We start from the raw sequence: 20,130 nt of genomic DNA on the forward strand, positions 1-20,130 counted from the left end.
ATTCCCAGGAGTGCTATTGCTGGGTCAAATGGGAGCTCAATTTCTAATTTTTTGAGAATCGTCCATACTGTTTTCCAGAAGGGCTGAACCAGTTGACATTCCCACCAACAGTGAAGGAGTGTCCCTTTCTCGCCACATCCGCGCCAGCAACGGTTGCTCTTGTTCTTTTGAATGTGGGCCAGTCTCTGAGGTGTGAGATGGTATCTCATTGTGGTTTTGATCTGCATCTCCCTGATGATTAATGATGTAGAGCATTTTCTCATGTGCTTTTTTGCCATTCAGATTTCTTCTTTGAGAAAGTTTCTGTTCATTTCATTGCCCCATTTTTGGATGGGGTTGGATGTTTTCTTCTTGTGGAGTTTAACCAGTATTTTGAATATCCTGGATATCAACCCCTTGTCAGATGTGTATTCGGTGAATATCCTTTCCCATTCTGTAGACTGTCTTTGTATTTTGGTCACTGTTTCTTTGGAGGTGCAGAAGCTTCTTAGTTTAAGATAGTCCCATTTATCTATCTCTGTTTTCACTTGCTCGGCCAGTGGCGTGGCATCTTTGAAGATACCATTAGCTTCAATGTCATGGAGGGTTTTGCCAACTTTGTCTTCAATGTACCTTATGGTTTCTGGTCTGATGTTGAGGTCTTTAATCCATTTTGATCTTACTTTTGTACACGGTGTTAGGCAGAGTTCTGAGCCCATTTTTTTGCATGTAGCCGTCCAGTGATGCCAACACAATTTATTAAAGAGGCTTTCCTTACTCCACTTCACATTACTTGCACCTTTATCAAAGATTAGATGATCATATGATTGAGGGGAGATGTCAGTGTATTCAACCCTGTTCCATTGGTCTGCAGTTCTGCCTTTGTTCCAGTACCATGCTGTTTTAATTATTACTGCTTTGTAGTACAGTTTGAAATTTGGGAGGTTGATTCCTCCCATTTTCTTTTTCCCAAGAATTGTTTTAGCTATTCGTGGGGGCTTATTGTTCCATATAAATTTCAGGAGTGTTTGCTCCACTTATTTGAAGAATGTCATGGGTATCCTTATAGGGATTGCATTGAATTTATACAATGCTTTCGGTAGTATTGCCATTTTGACAATGTTAAGTCTCCCGACCCATGAGCAGGGGATATCTTTCCATTTCCTCATGTCCTCTTTTATTTCCTGAAGTAGCGTTTTGTAGTTTTCTTTGTACAGGTCCTTTACTTCCTTAGTTAAGCTGATTCCTAGGTACTTGATTTTCTGGGGCACAATTGTGAACGGGATTGTTTTTTTCATGTTGCTTTCTTCTCTCTCACTGTTTGCGTATAGGAAAGCCATGGACTTTTGGGTATTGATTTTATAGCCTGCAACTTTACTATACGAGTCTATTGTTTCTAGGAGTTTTTTGGTGGACGTTATTGGGTTCTCTAAGTATAGTATCATATCATCTGCGAATAGTGAGAGCTTGATTTCTTCCTTTCCTACCTGAATGCCCTTAATATCTTTTTCTTGCCTAATCGCTATTGCAAGTACTTCCAGTACTATATTGAACAGCAGTGGAGAGAGTGGGCATTGCTGTCTCGTCCCTGATCTTAGAGGGAAGGCTCTCAGTTTTTCCCCATTGAGGATGATGCTTGCTGTAGGCTTGTGATAGATGGCTTTAATTATGTTGAGGAAGGTCCCCTCTATAACCATTTTGGCTAGGGTTTTCATCATAAAGGGGTGCTGGATCTTATCAAATGCTTTCTCTGCATCTATTGATATGATCATATGCTTTTTATCTTTTCTTTTGTTGATATGGTGGATTATGTTGATTGATTTCCGAATGTTAAACCATCCTTGCATCCCTGGGATGAATCCTACTTGGTCATGGTGTATGATCTTTTTGATGAGTAGTTGGATTCTATTTGCTAGTAGTTTGTTGAGGATCTTTACATCTGTGTTCATCAGGGATATCGGCCTGTAATTCTCTTTCTTTGTAGTATCTCTGTCTGCTTTTGGTATCAGTGTAATATTTGCTTCGTAGAAACTGTTCGGAAGTGTTTTTGATATTTCAATTTCGTGGAAAAGCTTAAAGAGCATTGGGAGTAAGTCCTCTTTAAAGATTTGGAAGAATTCACTAGTGAATCCATCCAGGCCAGGACTTTTGTGCTTGGGGAGACTTTTTATTACCATTTCCATTTCCTTGATGGTGATACGTCTGTTCAGGTATTCCAGGTCTTCTTGGTTCAGCCTTGGGAGTCTGTAGGAGTCTAGGAATTTATCCATTTCCTAGAGGTTTTGATGTTCCGTGGCATAAAGCTTCTCAAAGTACTCCCTGAGGATCCTCTGAATTTCTGTGGTTTCTGTTGTAATGACCCTCTTTTCATTTCTGATTCGGTTTATTGGGGTTTTCTCTCTCCCTTTCTTTGTGAGTTTTGCTAGAGGATTATCGATCTTGTTAATTTTCTCAAAGAACCAACTTTTGGTTTCATTGATCTTTCGGATTGTTTTTTGGGTTTCCATCTCGTTAATCTCTGCTCTGAGTTTTATTATTTCCTTTCTCCTGTTCGGGTTGTGCTCCTTTTTTTGGTCCTTCTCCAAGCTCTTAAGCTGTGAGGTTAGGTTACTTATGTGTGCTCGCTCCTCCTTCCTCAGGAATGCTTGTAGAGCTATAAACTTTCCTCTTAACACAGCCTTTCCTGTGTCCCATAAGTTTTGGTAACTCGTGTTCTCATTTTCATTCGTTTCTAGGAATCTTTTGATTTCCTCTTTGATTTCCTGTCTAATCCACTCGTTGTTCAATAGTGCACTGTTTAATTTCCAGGTGTTTGATTTAGTTTTCTGTTTTTGTGTGTGATTTACTTCTAATTTCAGCGCATTATGGTCTGAGAAGATTGTTTATACAATCTCTACCTTCTTAATTTTATGGAGGCATGTTTTGTGGCTCAGCATGTGGTCTATCTTGGAGAATGTTCCATGTACGTTTGAGAAGAATGTGTATTCAGCTTTTTGTGGATGAAGTGTCCTGTATATATCTACTAAGTCCCTTTCTTCCATTGTTTCCCTCAAATGAAGTATGTCCTTGCTAAGCTTGAGTCTGGTTGATCTATCAAGAGGTGACAAAGCAGTGTTGAAGTCTCCCACTAGTATTGTGTTGCTATTGATGTCTTTTTCCAAATCTATGAGTAGTTGTTTTAAGTACTTTGCTGGTCTCTCATTAGGTGCATATACATTTATTACTGTAAGTTCTTCCTGTTGTACAGATCCTTTGATCAATAAGAAATGGCCTTCACTGTCTCTTATGACCTTCCTTACTCTGAAATCGATGTGGTCTGATATAAGGATGGCTACCCCAGCTTTTTTATGGGAGCTGTTTGCCTGTAGGATTGTTTTCCAGCCTTTGACTCTGAGTCTGTGTTTGCTTTGACTATTGAGATGCGTTTCTTGCAGGCAGCAGAATGTTGGGTTCAATTTTCTAATCCATCCTGCCACTCTATGTCTTTTAATTGGTGTGTTTAGTCCATTGACATTGAGAGAGATTATTGTTATGGGATTTTGTCCCATTGTTCTGTTAAAATTTGGTGTATTTGAGGGGCCTTTCTTGCCTTAAAGTAGCCCATTTAGTTGTACTTGTAACCATGGTTTTGAGTCTATGAAGTTCCTGAGCTGTTGTTTGTCTGTGAACTGTATGTTGTTCCTTCTATTATGAATGAGAGTCTTGCTGGGAAACGTATTTTTGGGGAGGCATTTATTTCATTGAGTTTTTTCACTATGTCCCACCACTGTTTTCGGGCCATGAGGGTTTCATCAGAAAAATCAGCTGTGAATTTTAAGGATGCTCCTTTGTAAGAGATTTCTTTCTTCGATCTTGCTGCTTTCAGAATTTTGTCTCTGTCTAAGGTTTTGGTCATTTTGATCAGAATGTGTCTTGGGGTGTTTTTATTCGGATTTCTTCTAGCTGGTACCCTTCGGGCCTCCTGAATGTGGTCACAAGTTTTCTTCAGCTCTGGAAACGTTGTAGCAATGATGTCTTTGACAGTTTCTTCTTCATCAAGGTTTTTCTTCCTGTACCTCTGGGACTCCAATAATTCTTATGTTACCCCTCTTGGCTTCATCACGATCTTCTCTTGCCATCTGTTCCCGAATTGTGAGTCTCTTTTCCATTTTCTGCTCTTTTCTGGAGAGTCTCTGAACTTCATCTTCGAGCTCACTGATTCTGTTCTCAGCAGCTCTTACTCTGCTGCTGAGGCCTTCCACTGAGCTTTTCAATTCGCCTACGAGATTTTTCAGGTCTGACATTTCTGATTGCATTTTCCTCATTTCTGCCTTCAGATCCTCTTGTCTTCTATTGGCATTGCTTTCCATTGTTTCTTTTAATTCCCTAAGCATCCTAAGTAGCTCCCTTCTGAATTCCTTGTCAGAGAGGTTGTCTAACACTACAGTACTGTTGGTGTCATCTGGGCTAGACTCTTCAATATGAAAGTTTGGTGGGCTTTTGCGTTGCTTTACCATTGTGAGAGGTGTGATTTAGTCCTTCACGTTCACTGTTACTATTCTGCTTGATATGCAGTGTAAGTTAAGATAGGCTTATGAGTTATTGGCTACTGTGTTTCTAGTGGCTGAGCTAAAATAGAGAAGTTTCCATCTAAGAAGGTAGCTTATGGTTCCTATGGCATACGTAGTGGGAAAATATTTCGCGGCCGCATTATATTTCGCTCCAGAAAGAGTCCCTGGCGCTGGGCGAGGAGTTGGGAACGCCTCCTGTTTGGAATTGGAGCCGGTCAGCTTTGTTGCCCAGATCTGGGCCTCTGTGCCCGTCCCACGCAGATCAGGGGTTGAAAACCGGCTTTCTAGGGGCTGGATCTAGCTGCGCATGCCCAGAGAGGTTCCCAGGCCCTTGGGGGCGGGCTGTACCTGTTTGGAATTGGAGCCGTTCAGCTTTGTTGCCCAGAGCTGGGCCTCTGTGCCCGTCCCACGCAGATCAGGGGTTGAAAACCGGCTTTCTAGGGGCTGGATCTAGCTGCGCATGCCCAGAGAGGGTCCCAGGCCCTTGGGGGCGGGCTGTACCTGTTTGGAATTGGAGCCGTTCAGCTTTGTTGCCCAGAGCTGGGCCTCTGTGCCCGTCCCACGCAGATCAGGGGTTGAAAACCGGCTTTCTAGGGGCTGGATCTAGCTGCGCATGCCCAGAGAGGGTCCCAGGCCCTTAGGGGCGGGCTGTACCTCAGCAATCCAGTTTTTCCAGCATCGGTTTTTTTTTAACCTGGAGAACCTTTGATTTTATCCACTGAATTTTATGGAAAAATATTTGTTCCTTTCAGAAGAAATTTAATCTTCTACAGAGAGAAAAAATTTACCATTAAAAAGCAAAACATCATTAATCAAATAGAAATTGTGAAAAAACTATTGGGTTAGGTGGAAAATTAATGCTAGAAAAAGCAATTAAATGTAGTAGATAATACCACTAGTTTATCTCGAGGAAAAAATATGCCAAATCAATGTACTTCTATATAATAAATATAGATAAAATTAAGTACATAATCTACACATATGTATATATAAATTTATTAAAACCAAGATAATACTTCAAATCAATATTTACTAAACAACATAACAAATATCCATGCATTGTATATGATGAATATAGATATAAACAGAAAAATATAAGAACTTTTCACCAAATCCTGAAAAAATACTTTTAAAGTAGATTGTGGGAAAATGAAAGGAAAAAGCATCTTATATAACCTAAACCTGAGAATAGCAATATTTCTGATGATTGCAAATTTGAAATGTCCAATAAGCTTTTCTATGAATTTTTTTCTTTTCTTATATTTATTTATTAAATCACTGTGGGAAAAGTTACAAAGTTTTCAGGTTTAAGTCTCGGTCACACAACGATCAAACACCTTTCCCTTCACCAGTACTCATTTTTCACCACCAGCACCAATTGTTGAAGAGGCTTTCCTTGTTCCACTTCACATTTCTTGCTCCTTTGTCAAAGGTTAAGTTGTCATGTCTTTGTGGGTCTGTGACAGAATATTCAACTCTGTTCCATTGGTCTGCAGGTCTGTTTCTAGCCCAGTACAATGCTGTTTTAATTACTACTGCTTTGTAGTACATTTTGAAGTTGGATAGGATGATGCCACCCATCTTCTTTTTCCCAATAATTGCTTTACATATTTGTGGCGGTTCATTGTTCCATATGAATTTCAGAAGTGTTTTGTTTATTAATTTGAAAAATGTCATGGGTATCCTTGTAGTTGGCAAAGGACAGGTGGGCGTTACAAATACTTTTCCCGGCTTCTGCCGCATGTACCAGCACTTCTGCTCTTCTCTCTTTGAGGTCTTCCTTGATCGCATCTCTGCACTGTTTTGCGAGCTCGGACGTTAGCTTGCGGTTGCCTGAGGCATGCGCCAAACCACACTGGCGAATAAGCTCAAGACTTTTCGAAGACAGGCGTTTTTTTGTGGCTATCTCTCTCTCTTGGCATTCCTTGCACATTCATGGAGGTGCTGTATCAGTCAATCGTATTCCTCGTCAATGTTGTCAACAATGGCATCTTCCCATGTTGCCGCAATAGTGCCAAAGACCTCCCAGTTGGTGGTCATTCTAGGAGTTCTCGTTTTAAACTTTGCAGCCCTTTCTCCCCACTCTGTGAAGTAGAATTTTGCGCGAAGGAGACTGTGGTCTGATGCCGTTCAGAATTTTAGGACAACAGCGACATCGGTCAGGCAAAACCATCGATTGAATATGATGTGATCTATTTCGTTGTGGAATCGTCCACCGGGAGACTCCCATGTCCAACATTTAGATTCTGCCTTCTGGAACTGTGAGTTACCATTGATGGTCTTGGTCGACATGATGAACTCAGACAGTCTCTCACCCTGTTCGTTCCATTCTAGGCCATGGGTCCCAATGTGAAGTTCTTCAGCTGATCTTCTCATCCTATCTTGGCTTTACTATTACCCACAATGATCTTGTAGAAGGTGTGGGCTTGTAGAAGGTGTGGCCTTCTTTATAGAACTTCTCCAGCTCCATGTAGAATTTCTTGATTTCTCTTTCATCATAATGAGATGTTGGTGTGTAGACAACGAAGATAGAAACTGCCTGCAGTGAGCCACATCTATTCAAATGTAAACGTCCGATTCAGGTTGTTAGGCATTCGAATGAATCAATGCTCATGGCCAAGTTTCGTTTGACAAGGACACCGACGCCTCCGACACCTCGTTTATCGCATGTTCCGAGGAACAATTCTTCTCCAGTATCGAAAACGGCATGGTGAGATTCGTGCCTTCTTGTCTCGGTCAGAACAATGATGTCATACTTGATCATTCCCGCTTGTACCATCAGGTCCTCGATGGATGCATCTGATGCTAGCGTACATGTATTGAAAGTACTACAAGACCAAGATGACTGCCCTCCGACGTCCTGATGGATCCATCATATCCTCCAGAACGGCAATGGAGAAGATTATCCATGACTTCTACTCAAATCTCTTCGATAGCCATGTCCACTTGCCGACATACCAAATTCCACAGGATGGATATGTCGTTCCCAACGTTCTCCCTTCCGAAATCTGACACGCCACTTCATCGGTAAAGAAACAAACAGCACCCGGCCCAGATAAGGTCAGACCTGAACACCTGAAGAACCTGCCGTCAGTACTCATCAATACACTGGCTCGGCTCTTCACTTGCTACCTGTCTGAATGCAAGGTTCCGTCCCAATGGAAAACCAGCAGGACCGTACTACTGTTCAAGAAGGGAGATATCCATGACATTGGCAACTATCGCCCGACCTGCCTATTGTCTGTCATCTACAAGTTGTTCACTCGAGTCATCCTAAATAGGATTGGCAGAACACTAGATGAAGGAAACCATGCGAGCAAGCCGGGTTCCGCAAAGGATTCAGCACCATCGACCATATCCACACGATAACCAAGCTCATTGAGGTTTCTCGGGAGTTCAAGATGCCGCTCTGTTTAACGTTCATTGATTTAAAGAAGGTCTTTGATTCTGTTGAGACGGAAGCGGTCATTGAAGCCCTAGCCAATCATGGCATTCAAGCCCAATATATCAAGATCCTCCGTGAGTTGTATTGCGGATTCACTACCAGGATCTCACCATTCTACAAAGAAGTAATCATTGATGTCAAGAGAGGGATTCGGCAGGGTGATACCATTTCACCGAAACTCTCCAGTGCCACCCTCGAGAACATCATGCAATGACTGGAATGGGAGTGAAGATAGATGGTCGGCAACTACACCACCTCCGCTTTGCTGATGACATTGTTTTAATAATACCAAACATCAGCCAAGCAGCACAAATGCTGGCCGACTTTAACCTTGAGTGTGGAAAGGTAGGACTACAGCTGAATCTTACGAAGACAATGTTTATGAGAAACAGCCTCGTTCCTGACACCCCATTCGCTCTCAACAGAACGACCATCTCCGAATGCAACAGCTATGTGTACCTAGGTCGAGAGGTCAACATGACAAATGACCTGGCACCCGAGCTGCGCAGGAGGAAGAGAGCGGCTTGGAACGCCTTCAAGAACGTCGAAGAAATAGCTAAGAGGACGAAGAACCTCTGGCTCCGGGCACATCTCTTTGATTCCACTGTTCTTCCTGCATTAACATACACCTCAGAGACCTGGGCATTATGCAAACAGGATGAGAATGCTATTCAGGTCTCCCAAAGAAGAATTGAAAGAGCTATGCTTGGAATATCACGTTTCACTCAAATGAGAGAAAGAATCCGGAGTTCCGACATCCATAGATGATCAAGAATCAGGGACACTGTCCCGTTTGCCAAGATGTCAAATATCAGATGGGCTGGTCACGTAATGAAATTTAAAGACGACCGCTGGACTAGAGCTGTTACCGACTGGATTCCATGGGATGTCAAAAGACCGTGTGGCCGCCCACCTACCAGATGCTCAGACTTCGTCATCAAGATCATAAATGATCGGTTTGAGGTTCTTCATGTTCCCAAAGCGAACAGATGCCATTGGGCTACACTAGCACGTAATAGGGACAAATGGAGACATTACTGGTGCCTGCTCGAGCAAATCGACGACTAACGGGAAGTTAAGTGATTAAGTGATGGGTATCCTGATAGGGACCGCATTAAATTTGTATAGTGCGTTGGGTAGTATTCCATTTTGATCATTTTAATCCTCCCTATGCATGAGCGGGGGGTGTGTCTCTATTTACTAGTGTCCTCTTGTCCTCTTTTATTTCTTGAAGTAGTGTTTTCTAGTTTTCCTTGTATAGGTCCTTCACCTCTTTGCGTAAGCTGACTCCGAGCTACTTGATTTTCTGAGGTACTATTGTAAAAGGGATTGCTTTTTTAATGGCTCTTTCTTCTCTTTCATTGAAACTGATTTCTTATGCATCACCAACCTCTGAAACATACATCAGACACTGCCAATACATAGGAACATGGAAAAATACTGAAACCAGCCTTTCCCTATTAATTCTCAGTAACAGGTAACCCTAAAGAGTGTCAGTGTCTTCCCTGATGTGCAGAGAACATTTCCTTTAATTCACAGTCATCCTGGGAGTCAGCAATGACCTGTGGGCACATGTGTGAGGGACTGTGTTGGAAACACTGTTGAGGGAGCACCCAGATCACTGTGTCATTTGCGCTCAATCACCATGAAACAAATGTACAGTTACGGTAAAGTTGTGTCAGTGTAGGGGAGGGTGAGTGCTCATTGTCACTAAGCTGTCATTTTCTATTATTTTCTTTTACCTCTTACAGAAGACTCACATGGAGGAATTCGTGGCCCCAGGGGAGAGCAGTGAGCAGGACGAGCTCTGTTCCCCATCCAGACCAGCCCCTCAGCAGCTGTGTCCTGATCAGGTCGTTGGGAACAGGATCTTCAGGCATCCCCGAGGGACCCTGGCCCTGCTCTGAGCACAGAGCTCATCTGCCTGGTGCCTGGAGACAGCAGGGGCCAGAAGCAGACTCCCTCAAACCCACACCCTGTGTTCCTGCTCATTGGGGTTATGGGGCTGAAACTGGAGTTCAGGGCAGTGATATCCCATCCCTGACCAGAAGGGACTGTCCCCGCCCCAGCTCCATCTCACTGTGACAACGGCAGGACCCACAGATGCATCCCAAGCCAAGGAATGACACCGGTACATGTCACAGCTGATCAGGAGTAACTCAACTGAGTTACCAAAAGTGGGAAATGAGACATTTCTGAACACAACAGACATTACAGGGACATTCTGGGAAGATGACTATAACTATATTGTGATATTCAGTGTCATTCTACTCATCAGACTCTGCGGCATGGTGGGGAACAGGACTGTCATCTGGCTGCTGGGATTCTGCGTGAAGAGAAACCCCTACAATGTCTACATCCTCAACTGGGCTATCGCAGACTTCCTCTATCTTTTAGCTAATATTCTTGGGGTCATAGATATGTTTCACTATTTTAACTATAGCTACGCTGTGTTTCTACGCATTTTTTCCAGAATTCTTACCCAGCGGGTCTGACCCTGCTGGTGATCATCAGCACCGAGCGCTGTGTCTCTGTGCTCTGGCCCCTCTGGTACAAATGCCACCGCCCAGCCCATCTCTCCACCATCCTGTGTGCTCTCATCTAGAGTCTGTCTTTTACTTGTGTTTTATTGACAATTGTGATTCCTCACATTGAGGTCCTTGATGATTATCTGTTGTACTTGTCTAACATAGTGTCCTTTCTTACTCTCCCGGTGCTCTTTGTGTCCAGTCTGATTCTGGTCATTTGGGGACGATGCTATTCCCAGTGGAGACAGCCCAGCAAGCTCTACTGGACTGTCCTACTCAACGTCCTGGGCATGCTGCTGCTCAGTGTGCCGAGGGGGTTCTATGTGGTCTGCTGTTGGCAAATATCTTGTAAAATGTATATATGACCAATCATACTCCTCCTCAGTGCCATGAACAGTGCAGTCAATCCTGTCATCTACTTCTTTGTTGGTCGGCACATGATACAGCGGGTCAGGAAATTTCTCCGAGAAGTGCTCCAGAGTGTGCTAACAGAGGGGAAAGCAGGAACTGAGCAGTAAGAGGAATCACCGACCCCAGACAGAACGTGACAACCCCTGAGCATCAGGGAGGGGGAGCCCTGCCCAATCCCCAAGTCTGACCCTGCCCCGGGCACCGCCTCTGGGAAAGTCTCTGACCTTACCTGGAATGGCCAGAAGCATCATGTGACTGTCAGGAGCGGGAGCTGTTCCCGTGTAGGGACCACAACACTCTTCACAGACTTGATGTGCAGACTCCTGTGGGGCCGCAGTCTCCCTGGGTTCCCTGCTACACACAGTCCCTCCTTCTCACTTTCACTCCAGGGAGCAGGTGGGCTCTGGCCCTGTGTGCCCGTGTGTCCTCTGTGGGAATCCCTGGGCACTGTCCTCAGGCTGACCCCACAATCCAGGGTGTCTGTCCCCTGGGACATGGGCGCCAATACTGTCCCCTGAGTTCACCGAGTCAGGTGTTCTTGTGGAACTGCCATCTCTCCACTGAAGCCTCCACAGGTCCAGACTCTCATCTCACCAGGAATCCATGTTCTCCAACGTTCATGCGTCCGAACTATCAGCAGCTCTGCATTGGCAGCTCTGACAAACCTACTCTGCTGTCCCCCCACTAAGGGGAAGGGGACACCTGTGACACCAGTCCACACATGCTGGGCCTACAATCTGCTTGGGACATCTGGGTGGCAAAGGAGGTGTTTGGAGGAGACGCCCACTGTCTCCTGAGAGACCGTTGACCTCACAGGTGACTCCCCCAATGCTCAGTGCTCGCTGGTGTCACTCGGAGGGGCCTCTGTCTACATGTCAGGGCCCCTCTGACCTGGGCTGGGGGTAGCGCAGAGAGAGAAGCTGCAGTGATCTCTGTGGGGGGAGCAGCTTTGCCCCTCTGAGACCCAGTGACTTTACTCCCCCACATGGACCCAAGTGTAGAATCTGCTCCCGCCATGACCGTGTAGATCCCTGGATAGGCTATCCGGAAACTGCTCTTCAGCAGGGGCCCAGCTCACTCAACCACCCACAGTCTGAGCCAAGATGCTTGGTCCCGTGTCCTGGGTCGACACTGCACTGCTCTGCAATGGGCCTCTGCCTCATGCGGGCACTGGGAGGGACAGAGTTCAGACTGTGCCCTGGGCTGGGCTGGTCCCAGGGGAGCACTGTGTCAGGGGAGCCCCCTGCTGCATGAGGACCCCTCCCAGCCCCGTCTGCCCTTAGGTGCTCTTAGGAAGGACACTGTGTTCCCTCGTGCCCTGTGTGGGGACTCCCATAGTCTAAACTCTCTACTGTCCCCTGACTGCTGCTGACTGACCATCTGCCTAAAGGAAGGTGAGCTCCTCTCATAGACATTAAGTTAGTTAAGAGATTCTGGCTGCCTGATTTCTGACTGTGATTCTGTCACTGACACCCCCCTCCCCGGCACAGTGGGGAAGGTGTTTGCTATCCCGGAACTGACCAGAGTTTGATTCCCGGAACCACCTACAGACCCTAAGTTCCACCAGGAGTGACCCCTATGCACAGAGCTTGATGGAATCCTAATCACACCTGGGTGTTGGATCTGAACTTAAAAAAAAAGAAAAAAGAAGAATGAATGAACTGACTTGGGAGGGACGGATATAGGAGAAGTCTCCGCATACGTGGTTCTGAGGGAACATGGTGAGGGAGTAAAAAGGGCCGATGGGGTAGTGTCCTGAGCAATGAGATTCCCGTGAGGGAACAGTGGGGTTAGCTGAGTCGGGCTCTCTGGGGAGCGTGTGGTGCTGGAAACCTATGTGCATGCATCTGTCATTTATATATAGCCCATCCCATGCTTAAACTTATAAAATAAATGCAACAAAGTCCCCTTCCAGAATGAGGGTTGACACTCTGACGCTTCCTTGTGGATGTATTTCTTGTGTTATTTGCATGCTTTATTTTTTGTCCATGTCATACCCTGGCAAGCTACCTGTGACCTATTTCATATGCCAAAAACAGTAACAACAACGTGCTCTTCATGTTCCTGGAGCGAGCAGACGCCATTGGGCTACAGTTGTACGTGACAGGGACAAACGAAGACATACTGGAGTTTGCACGAACAGATCGATAAACAGTGGGATGCCAGTGATACAGTGATATGACAACCAAAGTGTTTTTATTCATGTTTGTTTATTATTCCCTGAGATCTTTGAACAAATCTGAAGTCAGTTTTGCTCCCACTATGATATAGTTGAATATGATGTTTCTAACGTTGTATTTTGTGAATAAAATGATTCTGCTTGATTTCCATTGAGAGCTCTTCATTTCTTTTTACTGTGAGCAAGAGGTAGAGGAAGAAGCATCATATAAAATATAGCAATGTAGGCGCTGGAGTGATACTACAGTGGATATGGCGTTTTTCTTACACATGACTGACCCGGGTTTATTTCTCAGCATGGCACATGGTCCGTCAAGCATTCTCATGAGCGATTCCTGGGTACTGAGCCAGGAGTAACCCCCGAGCATCGCTAGGTGTGGCCCAAACACCACGACCACCACCAATAATAATAACAAGAACGACTCTGTCAGTGCCAGCTGGAGTCACAGTCCAATGTTACTCTCAACCTTCCGTGCTACAGACACGAGGTCTGTCCTTCACACCACCGGGTGACCACTGAACCCATGAGGGTAACCCCTGAGTGCACAGTCAGGAGGAAGATGAGCACAGCCAGTCTTTATACTAACCCTCAGTAGGTATGTTGTGTCATTCCCCTGAAACCCCCAGTTCTTGTCCATCGCCTGAGTGGTGCGTGTCTTTGTTCTGGTCACTGTCCTCCTGACCGGCGAGGAGCAAGACAACCCAGGGTCCAACTGCATAGTCATTTCTCTGTGTTCTAGAAGCTCATGTCACGGGTGAAAGTTCTTCTCTGTTTTCATTGCTACAGACACATTTCAAGATGATATGCTAGGATTTTCTCTGGTTATTTAATTTTCCTGTGAGTCCTGTGCAGACTGTATTTATCCATTGTCTATTATTTCCCCCACCGTGAGTTACGGCTCTAAAGTTCTGCACGTGAAAAAAAATAAGTTCCCGGTTCTTGTCTCATAGAGCATCGTAACATTCCTGGGAGCCTCTGGGTATTTTGTAACTGTGTTTCTGTGGGGGGCTGGAGTGATAGCACAGGTGTAGGGCGTTTGTCTTGCATGCAGCCCACCCAGCCGTGCCAGGTTTGACTCCTCCAACCCTGTCGGAGAGCCCGGCAAGCTACCAAGGGTATCTCGTCCACATGGCAAAGTCTGGCAAGCTACCAGTGGCGTATTCAATATGCCAAACACAGTAACAACAAGTCTCACGATGGAGACGTGACTGAGCCCGCTCAAGCAAGTTAATGAACAATGGGAAGACAATGACAGTGACAGATTCTCTGGGATTCCCCAAGCAGTAACCAAGGCTCCTACCTACTGGCTCAATGCCAGCTTCCCACTCTGCAATTTGGGTGTCCCAGGGCTACCCCGAGTGCTGCTCAGGGAACCATTCAGAGATGAGTCAGGTTCTGTCCCTCTCCCATGCAAGGCCCCTGTCACCAACCTCTCCTAGTCCTCAGTGTGGAGCTCTGGTCCCTGGAGAGCTGGGAAGAAGCACAAGGAGGACCGTCCATCCAATCACCCCCGCGTCACCAGTGGAGACCAGGAGACATCTGCCTGATCATGTCTAAACACAGCGTCCCCCCAATCCTGCCTGAGTACTAGTGATGATGCAGACCTGGAAGCAAAGTCACAGGAGGGCTGAGGTGGGAGTGGGGCAGGCTGGTGCCACTGAACACAGCGGAGCATGAACGTGGGAAAACGCAGCTTCATGAGCAGATTTGGAAAAGCAAAGGGAAGCACAGCTAGAAGAGCGAGGAATCGGCCTCAGTGTCTTCTGCTGGAGAGTGACAGAGCAGAGGGGTTCCCACACGCCCTGTGGAAATGGCCTTTGGAGGTGCTTGATGAAAGGAGAGAAACAGCCGGGGGAGAGTGAGAGTTGAGGGGATCTAGAACCCCCACCACAGTTGGAAGCTCAGGGCATGTTGATGAGCCCAGTCCCTGGGGACAGAGATGATGGTTCCTCTTGAGGTGCCCATGAGGGCGGGGAGCTGGGAACCCCTGGAGGCCACCTGGTGCTGACACAGGAGGAGACACACAGCAGACACCCCGGGACAGGCCAGCTCTCTTGTCTTGACCATGACCCCCATGACCCCGCAGCCTTCTGCGGCCCCAAATGACCTTTGTGGTGAGTTATATGGACCGCACTTGGCTGTGATGATCTTCCTCCTGGCTCTGCACTCAGGGGTCACTCCTCTGTGATGCTGTGACCATAAGAGGTTTCTAGTACTGCACACGGAAGGCAAGACACAGGCTTGTACTATCACTCCAGCCTCTACACCAACATATTTATTTGTAAGTTCTTTTGTCAGTGTTGGGTGATGCTAAGGGATAACTCTAGCTCTGTGTCTAGGAACTGCTCCTGTGAACTCAGGAGTTACTCCTGGGTCTTCCCTCAGGACTTACTGCTGGCCGTGCTCAGGGAACCATAGGGATGCTGGAATACTGGGTTGGCCCCGTGCAAGGCAGATGTCCTGCCCCTGTCCTATTTGTCCAGCACTTGCAAGAGATATACTGATGATTGTCACTGGGGCTCCTTTTAGCCCCATCTCAGCTCAGTTCCCATCATGGGCCCTGTGTGCTGGGCGCATACACCAAGCCCTGTGGGAAATTGGTCTCTTAGCAGAAACACCAAGAGTGGGAGAGGCCCTGGGTAAACAAGTTGAGTTCAAACATGAGTGTTGTAAGTGTTTGCCCAGGAGTAAGAGGGTCAAGAGGTGTGGTTTAGACAGAGTGGGCCACAACCGTCCCGAAGGCAGAATAAGAGATTATGCTGAGCTCAGGACACACTGACTGTCTGCCCCCCTGTGGCCACAGCTGTGCCAATATCCCGGCCTTTGCTCTCCATAGTCCTGTTCATACTTAGAGCACCTACCACTCACTCTCCTTCCCTCGCCATCAACTTAAACAACAGCTGAGGTATCAGGAATCAGGGAGCTCCAGGGTCTGGACGAGAAATTTTCTTCAAGCAATGACAAATCTCCCTCGCTGGTCAGGGCTGTCCAGTGTAACCTGTCCCCTAAACAAGTGACAGAGTCCGTCTGTCTCATTCTTTGGGACCGACCCAGCTGGGCAATGGATGAGTGTGCCGAACAATGGGCTTTCGGGAGTAAATTCTCACATGATTCCAAGAATCCTGGTGGGTGAGACAGAGAATCTCCCAGCAATAATATCTAATCCATCTCCACAGCTTAGTTCCTCAGCTACTGTTATCTTCTCGGTGACAGGACCCACCTGCCACCAGAGAGCACTCTGAGGATGCTGTAGCGTGTGAATTCCACTGTCCTGAAGGCTCCTCTCATGACCTTCTTTTCCAGGGACCCAGCTACCCTGGATGCCCATCCCAACACTCTTCTTTTCTCTTCCTTTTTCACTGAAATCTCTTCCCCTTGTTGTCGGGAAAATCCCATGCCAACTGAAAAAAAAAAATCAAATAAGTGTAAAAGTCCCCGAGTAGTACCTTTAAAAAGCCACTCAGTCATTTGATAGTTTGTACTGAAATATCAAATGTGAGCAAGTGACTTTGCATATATCGATGCATATATATGCATATGTCCATAGATGTATCCATAGATGTGTACACAGGCATGAGGAGTAAAGCATAACTGCAGGTTACCAGAAATAAATAAACGTTGTGAAATTTCCTTGTGAATTAAAGCTGAACTTGTGGAAATAATCGGAGGGCGGGAGGCACACAGGGTCCACCATGGGCAGATCCGGGGCATTCCGGACCTCTAAACTGCAGGTGCGACGGCACAGAAACTCTCCCTGATATCCCTGAAATGAAAGTAAGGGTCAGTTCATGAAAAAGTGTTTTTTTTAATGCATGGTGGTGGCGGTGGTGGGTGTCTTTTTATTTTTTATTTATTGATTTTTTTATTTGCTTTTATTTATTTGCAGGCATTACCCCCGTCACAGTCTGATGTTGGTGTCTGTGACATATTCCGGTTGGGTTTCTCTCTCAGCCAGAGCCTAGGGTAGAGAGCAGACCCCCAAAGCCTTCGATGCTGGTGACCCGCAGAGGAGACAGATAACACGGTGAATGGAAACTCCAATAGAAGCTACCCAGGCTGGAGAAATAGAACAGCGGGTAGGGCATTTCCTTGCACGCAGCATACCCGGTTCAATTCCCAGCTTTCCATATGGTCCCCTGAGCACCACCAGAAGTAATTCCCTGAGTACAGAGCCAGGAGTAACCCCTGTGCATCACCAGGTGTGATTCAAAAAGAAAAAATCATAAAAACTAAAAAAAAAAAGCTTCCCTCTTTGCATCAAGAAATAATCTTGGCGGCCCTAGTGATTCTGACACGCATCCCCCTGCCCCCACAGCCCCCGTGCTCTGTGACTGTGCCTTCCACGGCTGTCACTGGCGGTGTCACTTCCCCCCTCACACACACACACACACACACACACACACACACACACACACAATCAAAAACAAATAATTAGATTTTCCAGTTCAGGCCAGGGATGTGACTCCAGTGGTTAAGCATTTGCCCTGCAGGGCCCAGAGTCGCATCCCTGGCACCGCCTGCCTGCCATCCCCAACTGCATCCACTGTGGGTGCCCAGGGGACCCCATTAAACAAAGATAAACCCCCATAACCAGTGAGTCCTCTCACTCTGCGTGTAGAAATGCTGGGCCTGGGGCTGGAGCGATAGCACAGTGGGGAGGGCCTTTACCTTGCACTCTGCCGACCCTGGTTCAATTCCCAGCATCCCATAGGGTCCCCCGAGCACCGCCAGGAGTAATTTCTGAGTTCATGAGCCAGGAGTAACCCCTGAGCATCGCCGGGTGTGGACCAAAAAAGAATGAAAAAAGAATGCTGGGCCTTCCCGGAGGACACCCCGGGCTCCCTCACTGGCAGAGATTGTGTCCCTGCCACTTCTCCTTGGGGACTTGTGGCATGGCTGCAGTAGCCTGTGGGACAACTCTGGTGTGGCCTCATTGCACAGAGGTCACCCGAGGATGTCCTTCTCAGAACCCAGCCACAGCGTGTGACGGCAAAGGCCGCATCTGGTCAAACAAGAAGAGCACACGGCCCTCCCCTCCCCTCCCCACTTTCCCCACTTGCAGAGTTCCCAGCGGATGTCTGTGAATATTCCCTGGGCTGGAAAGAGAGCATGAAATGAAGTGTTGCTGGATGCAGTGACGCCTGAAACTCTCGCCGTACTTAGCATTCTTCAGTGGGACCTGAGCGTGAAGAGACTGAGGGGCTAGAATGTTCCAGAATGCAGAGAAATGATGGCCAGTCCAGGAGCTGTGTTGCAGTTGGCCTGGACGAGGGCCCTCATGTCCCCCAGGCCCAAAGGAGGAGTGAGCTGGTCTGCTCCCGAGTGACGTGATGGCCCAGGACCTGTCCCAAGTCAGTGCCCGGCATATCGATAGTAGTTCATGCTTTATATAAAAAAAAGGTAAAGACCCTCCCGTTGATCGTCGATTTGCTCGAGCGGGCCCAGTAACGTCTCCATTGGAGACTTTGTTGTTACTGTGTCTGGCATATCGAATACTCTCAGTAGCTTGCCAGGCTCTCCGAGAGGGGCGGAGAATCAAACTCGGGTCAGCCATGTTGGCCGCTTGTAAGGCGAACGCCCTACCTGCTGTGCTATCACTCCAGCCCTGGTGCGATTCTGTCCTGCGCGCCGCTCCTCCGCTGCAGGGCCGCGTGTCTCCGCTCGCCTCCTCTGCCACGCCCGTGCGTGCCCCTGCCCCATGGAAGATTCGATGGACATGGACATGAGCCCCCTGAGGCCCCAAAACTACCTTTTCGGTTGTGAGCTAAAGGCAGACAAAGATTATCATTTTAAAGTGGATAACGATGAAAATGAGCACCAGCTGTCTTTGAGAACGGTCAGTTTGGGGGCTGGTGCCAAGGACGAGCTGCACATTGTTGAAGCGGAAGCCATGAATTACGAAGGCAGTCCCATTAAAGTGACACTGGCAACTTTGACAATGTCGGTGCAGCCAACGGTTTCCCTCGGGGGCTTTGAGATCACCCCGCCGGTGGTTCTGCGGTTGAAGTGCGGTTCCGGGCCTGTGCACATCTCCGGGCAGCACTTGGTTGCCGTGGAGGAAGATGCAGAGTCAGAAGATGAAGAGGATGACGACGTGAAGCTCTTGAGCATATCTGGGAAGCATTCTGCTCCTGGGGGCGGCAGCAAGGTACCATGCTTTGTATAGTCTTCAGATATTTTTAATCCTCTGCCCCTCTCAGAGAGCCCGGCAAGCTACCAAGACTATCTCACGCACACAGCAGAGCCTGGAAAACTACCTGTGATGTATTTGATATGCCAAACACAGTAACAAGTCTCACAATGTTACGAGGCCCGCATGAGCAAATCGATGAACAACAGGAGGACAGTGACAGTGACAGTGATTTGCATTTAGGGTTAACCCAGTGAAGCTCAAAAGTTACTCCTGGCTCTACACTCAGGAATTACTCCTGGTGGTGCTTGGGGGGACCCTATGGGATGCTAGGAATCAAACTTGGGTCGGCCAGTTGCAAGGCAAACACCCTCCCCGCTGTGCTGTCGCTCCAGCCCTGAATAAGGCACCTTTCGGAGCCAGCCTGGCAATGCTCCAGCTGCGCTGCCAGGTTTCTGCCGTGAGATGCATCCTGGGCAGCTGAGCTGCCCGCTGTGGACCAGAAGCCGCCAAGACTGGAACCCTGCTCCCATGGCTCAGCCAACGGGGGCAGCCTGGCCACCATTTCTGCCCAGAACCACCCCACTCCACCCGCAGCACCTGGTAGAGGAACCTCTTTGAGCGCCTAGAGTGGGAGACCGGGGAGAGGTGTGCCTGGGTCAGGCCCTGCTGGATTTGGGCTGAGGCTGCCAGAGTTACCAGGCAAGGATGGCAGCAGCCCTGGCCACTGCCTAGTCCCTGCTGGGGCCGCTGCTGCTGGGGCCCGGGGCTCTGTGCCCCTGGCAGGCCAACCGGGCCCGCAAGGTGAGGGCATCAGCAGTCTGCCGGTACCTTCAGGCTTCCTGACACCCCACATCACCACTGTGCCTTGCCGAGACACACTCGCACCCCTTGGGAATAGCTTTCCC

The 20,130-nt window shown here is 47.5% G+C and overlaps 1 protein-coding gene across 1 annotated transcript; it reads left to right on the forward strand.

Moving 5' to 3' along the window:
• The first annotated feature begins 18,725 nt into the window (after positions 1-18,725).
• On the forward strand, positions 18,726-19,843 carry LOC130039716 (nucleophosmin-like). The gene is made up of 2 exons (XM_056131591.1): positions 18,726-19,240; positions 19,820-19,843. The coding sequence occupies exons 1-2, from the start codon at positions 18,791-18,793 to the stop codon at positions 19,841-19,843; spliced, it is 474 nt and encodes a 157-aa protein (XP_055987566.1). The 5' UTR covers positions 18,726-18,790.
• Positions 19,844-20,130: the final 287 nt, after the last annotated feature.

The sequence above is a fragment of the Sorex fumeus genome, unplaced genomic scaffold (genome assembly GCF_029834395.1).
Source record: "Sorex fumeus unplaced genomic scaffold, SorFum_2.1 ptg000093l, whole genome shotgun sequence".
Lineage (NCBI taxonomy): Eukaryota > Metazoa > Chordata > Mammalia > Eulipotyphla > Soricidae > Sorex > Sorex fumeus.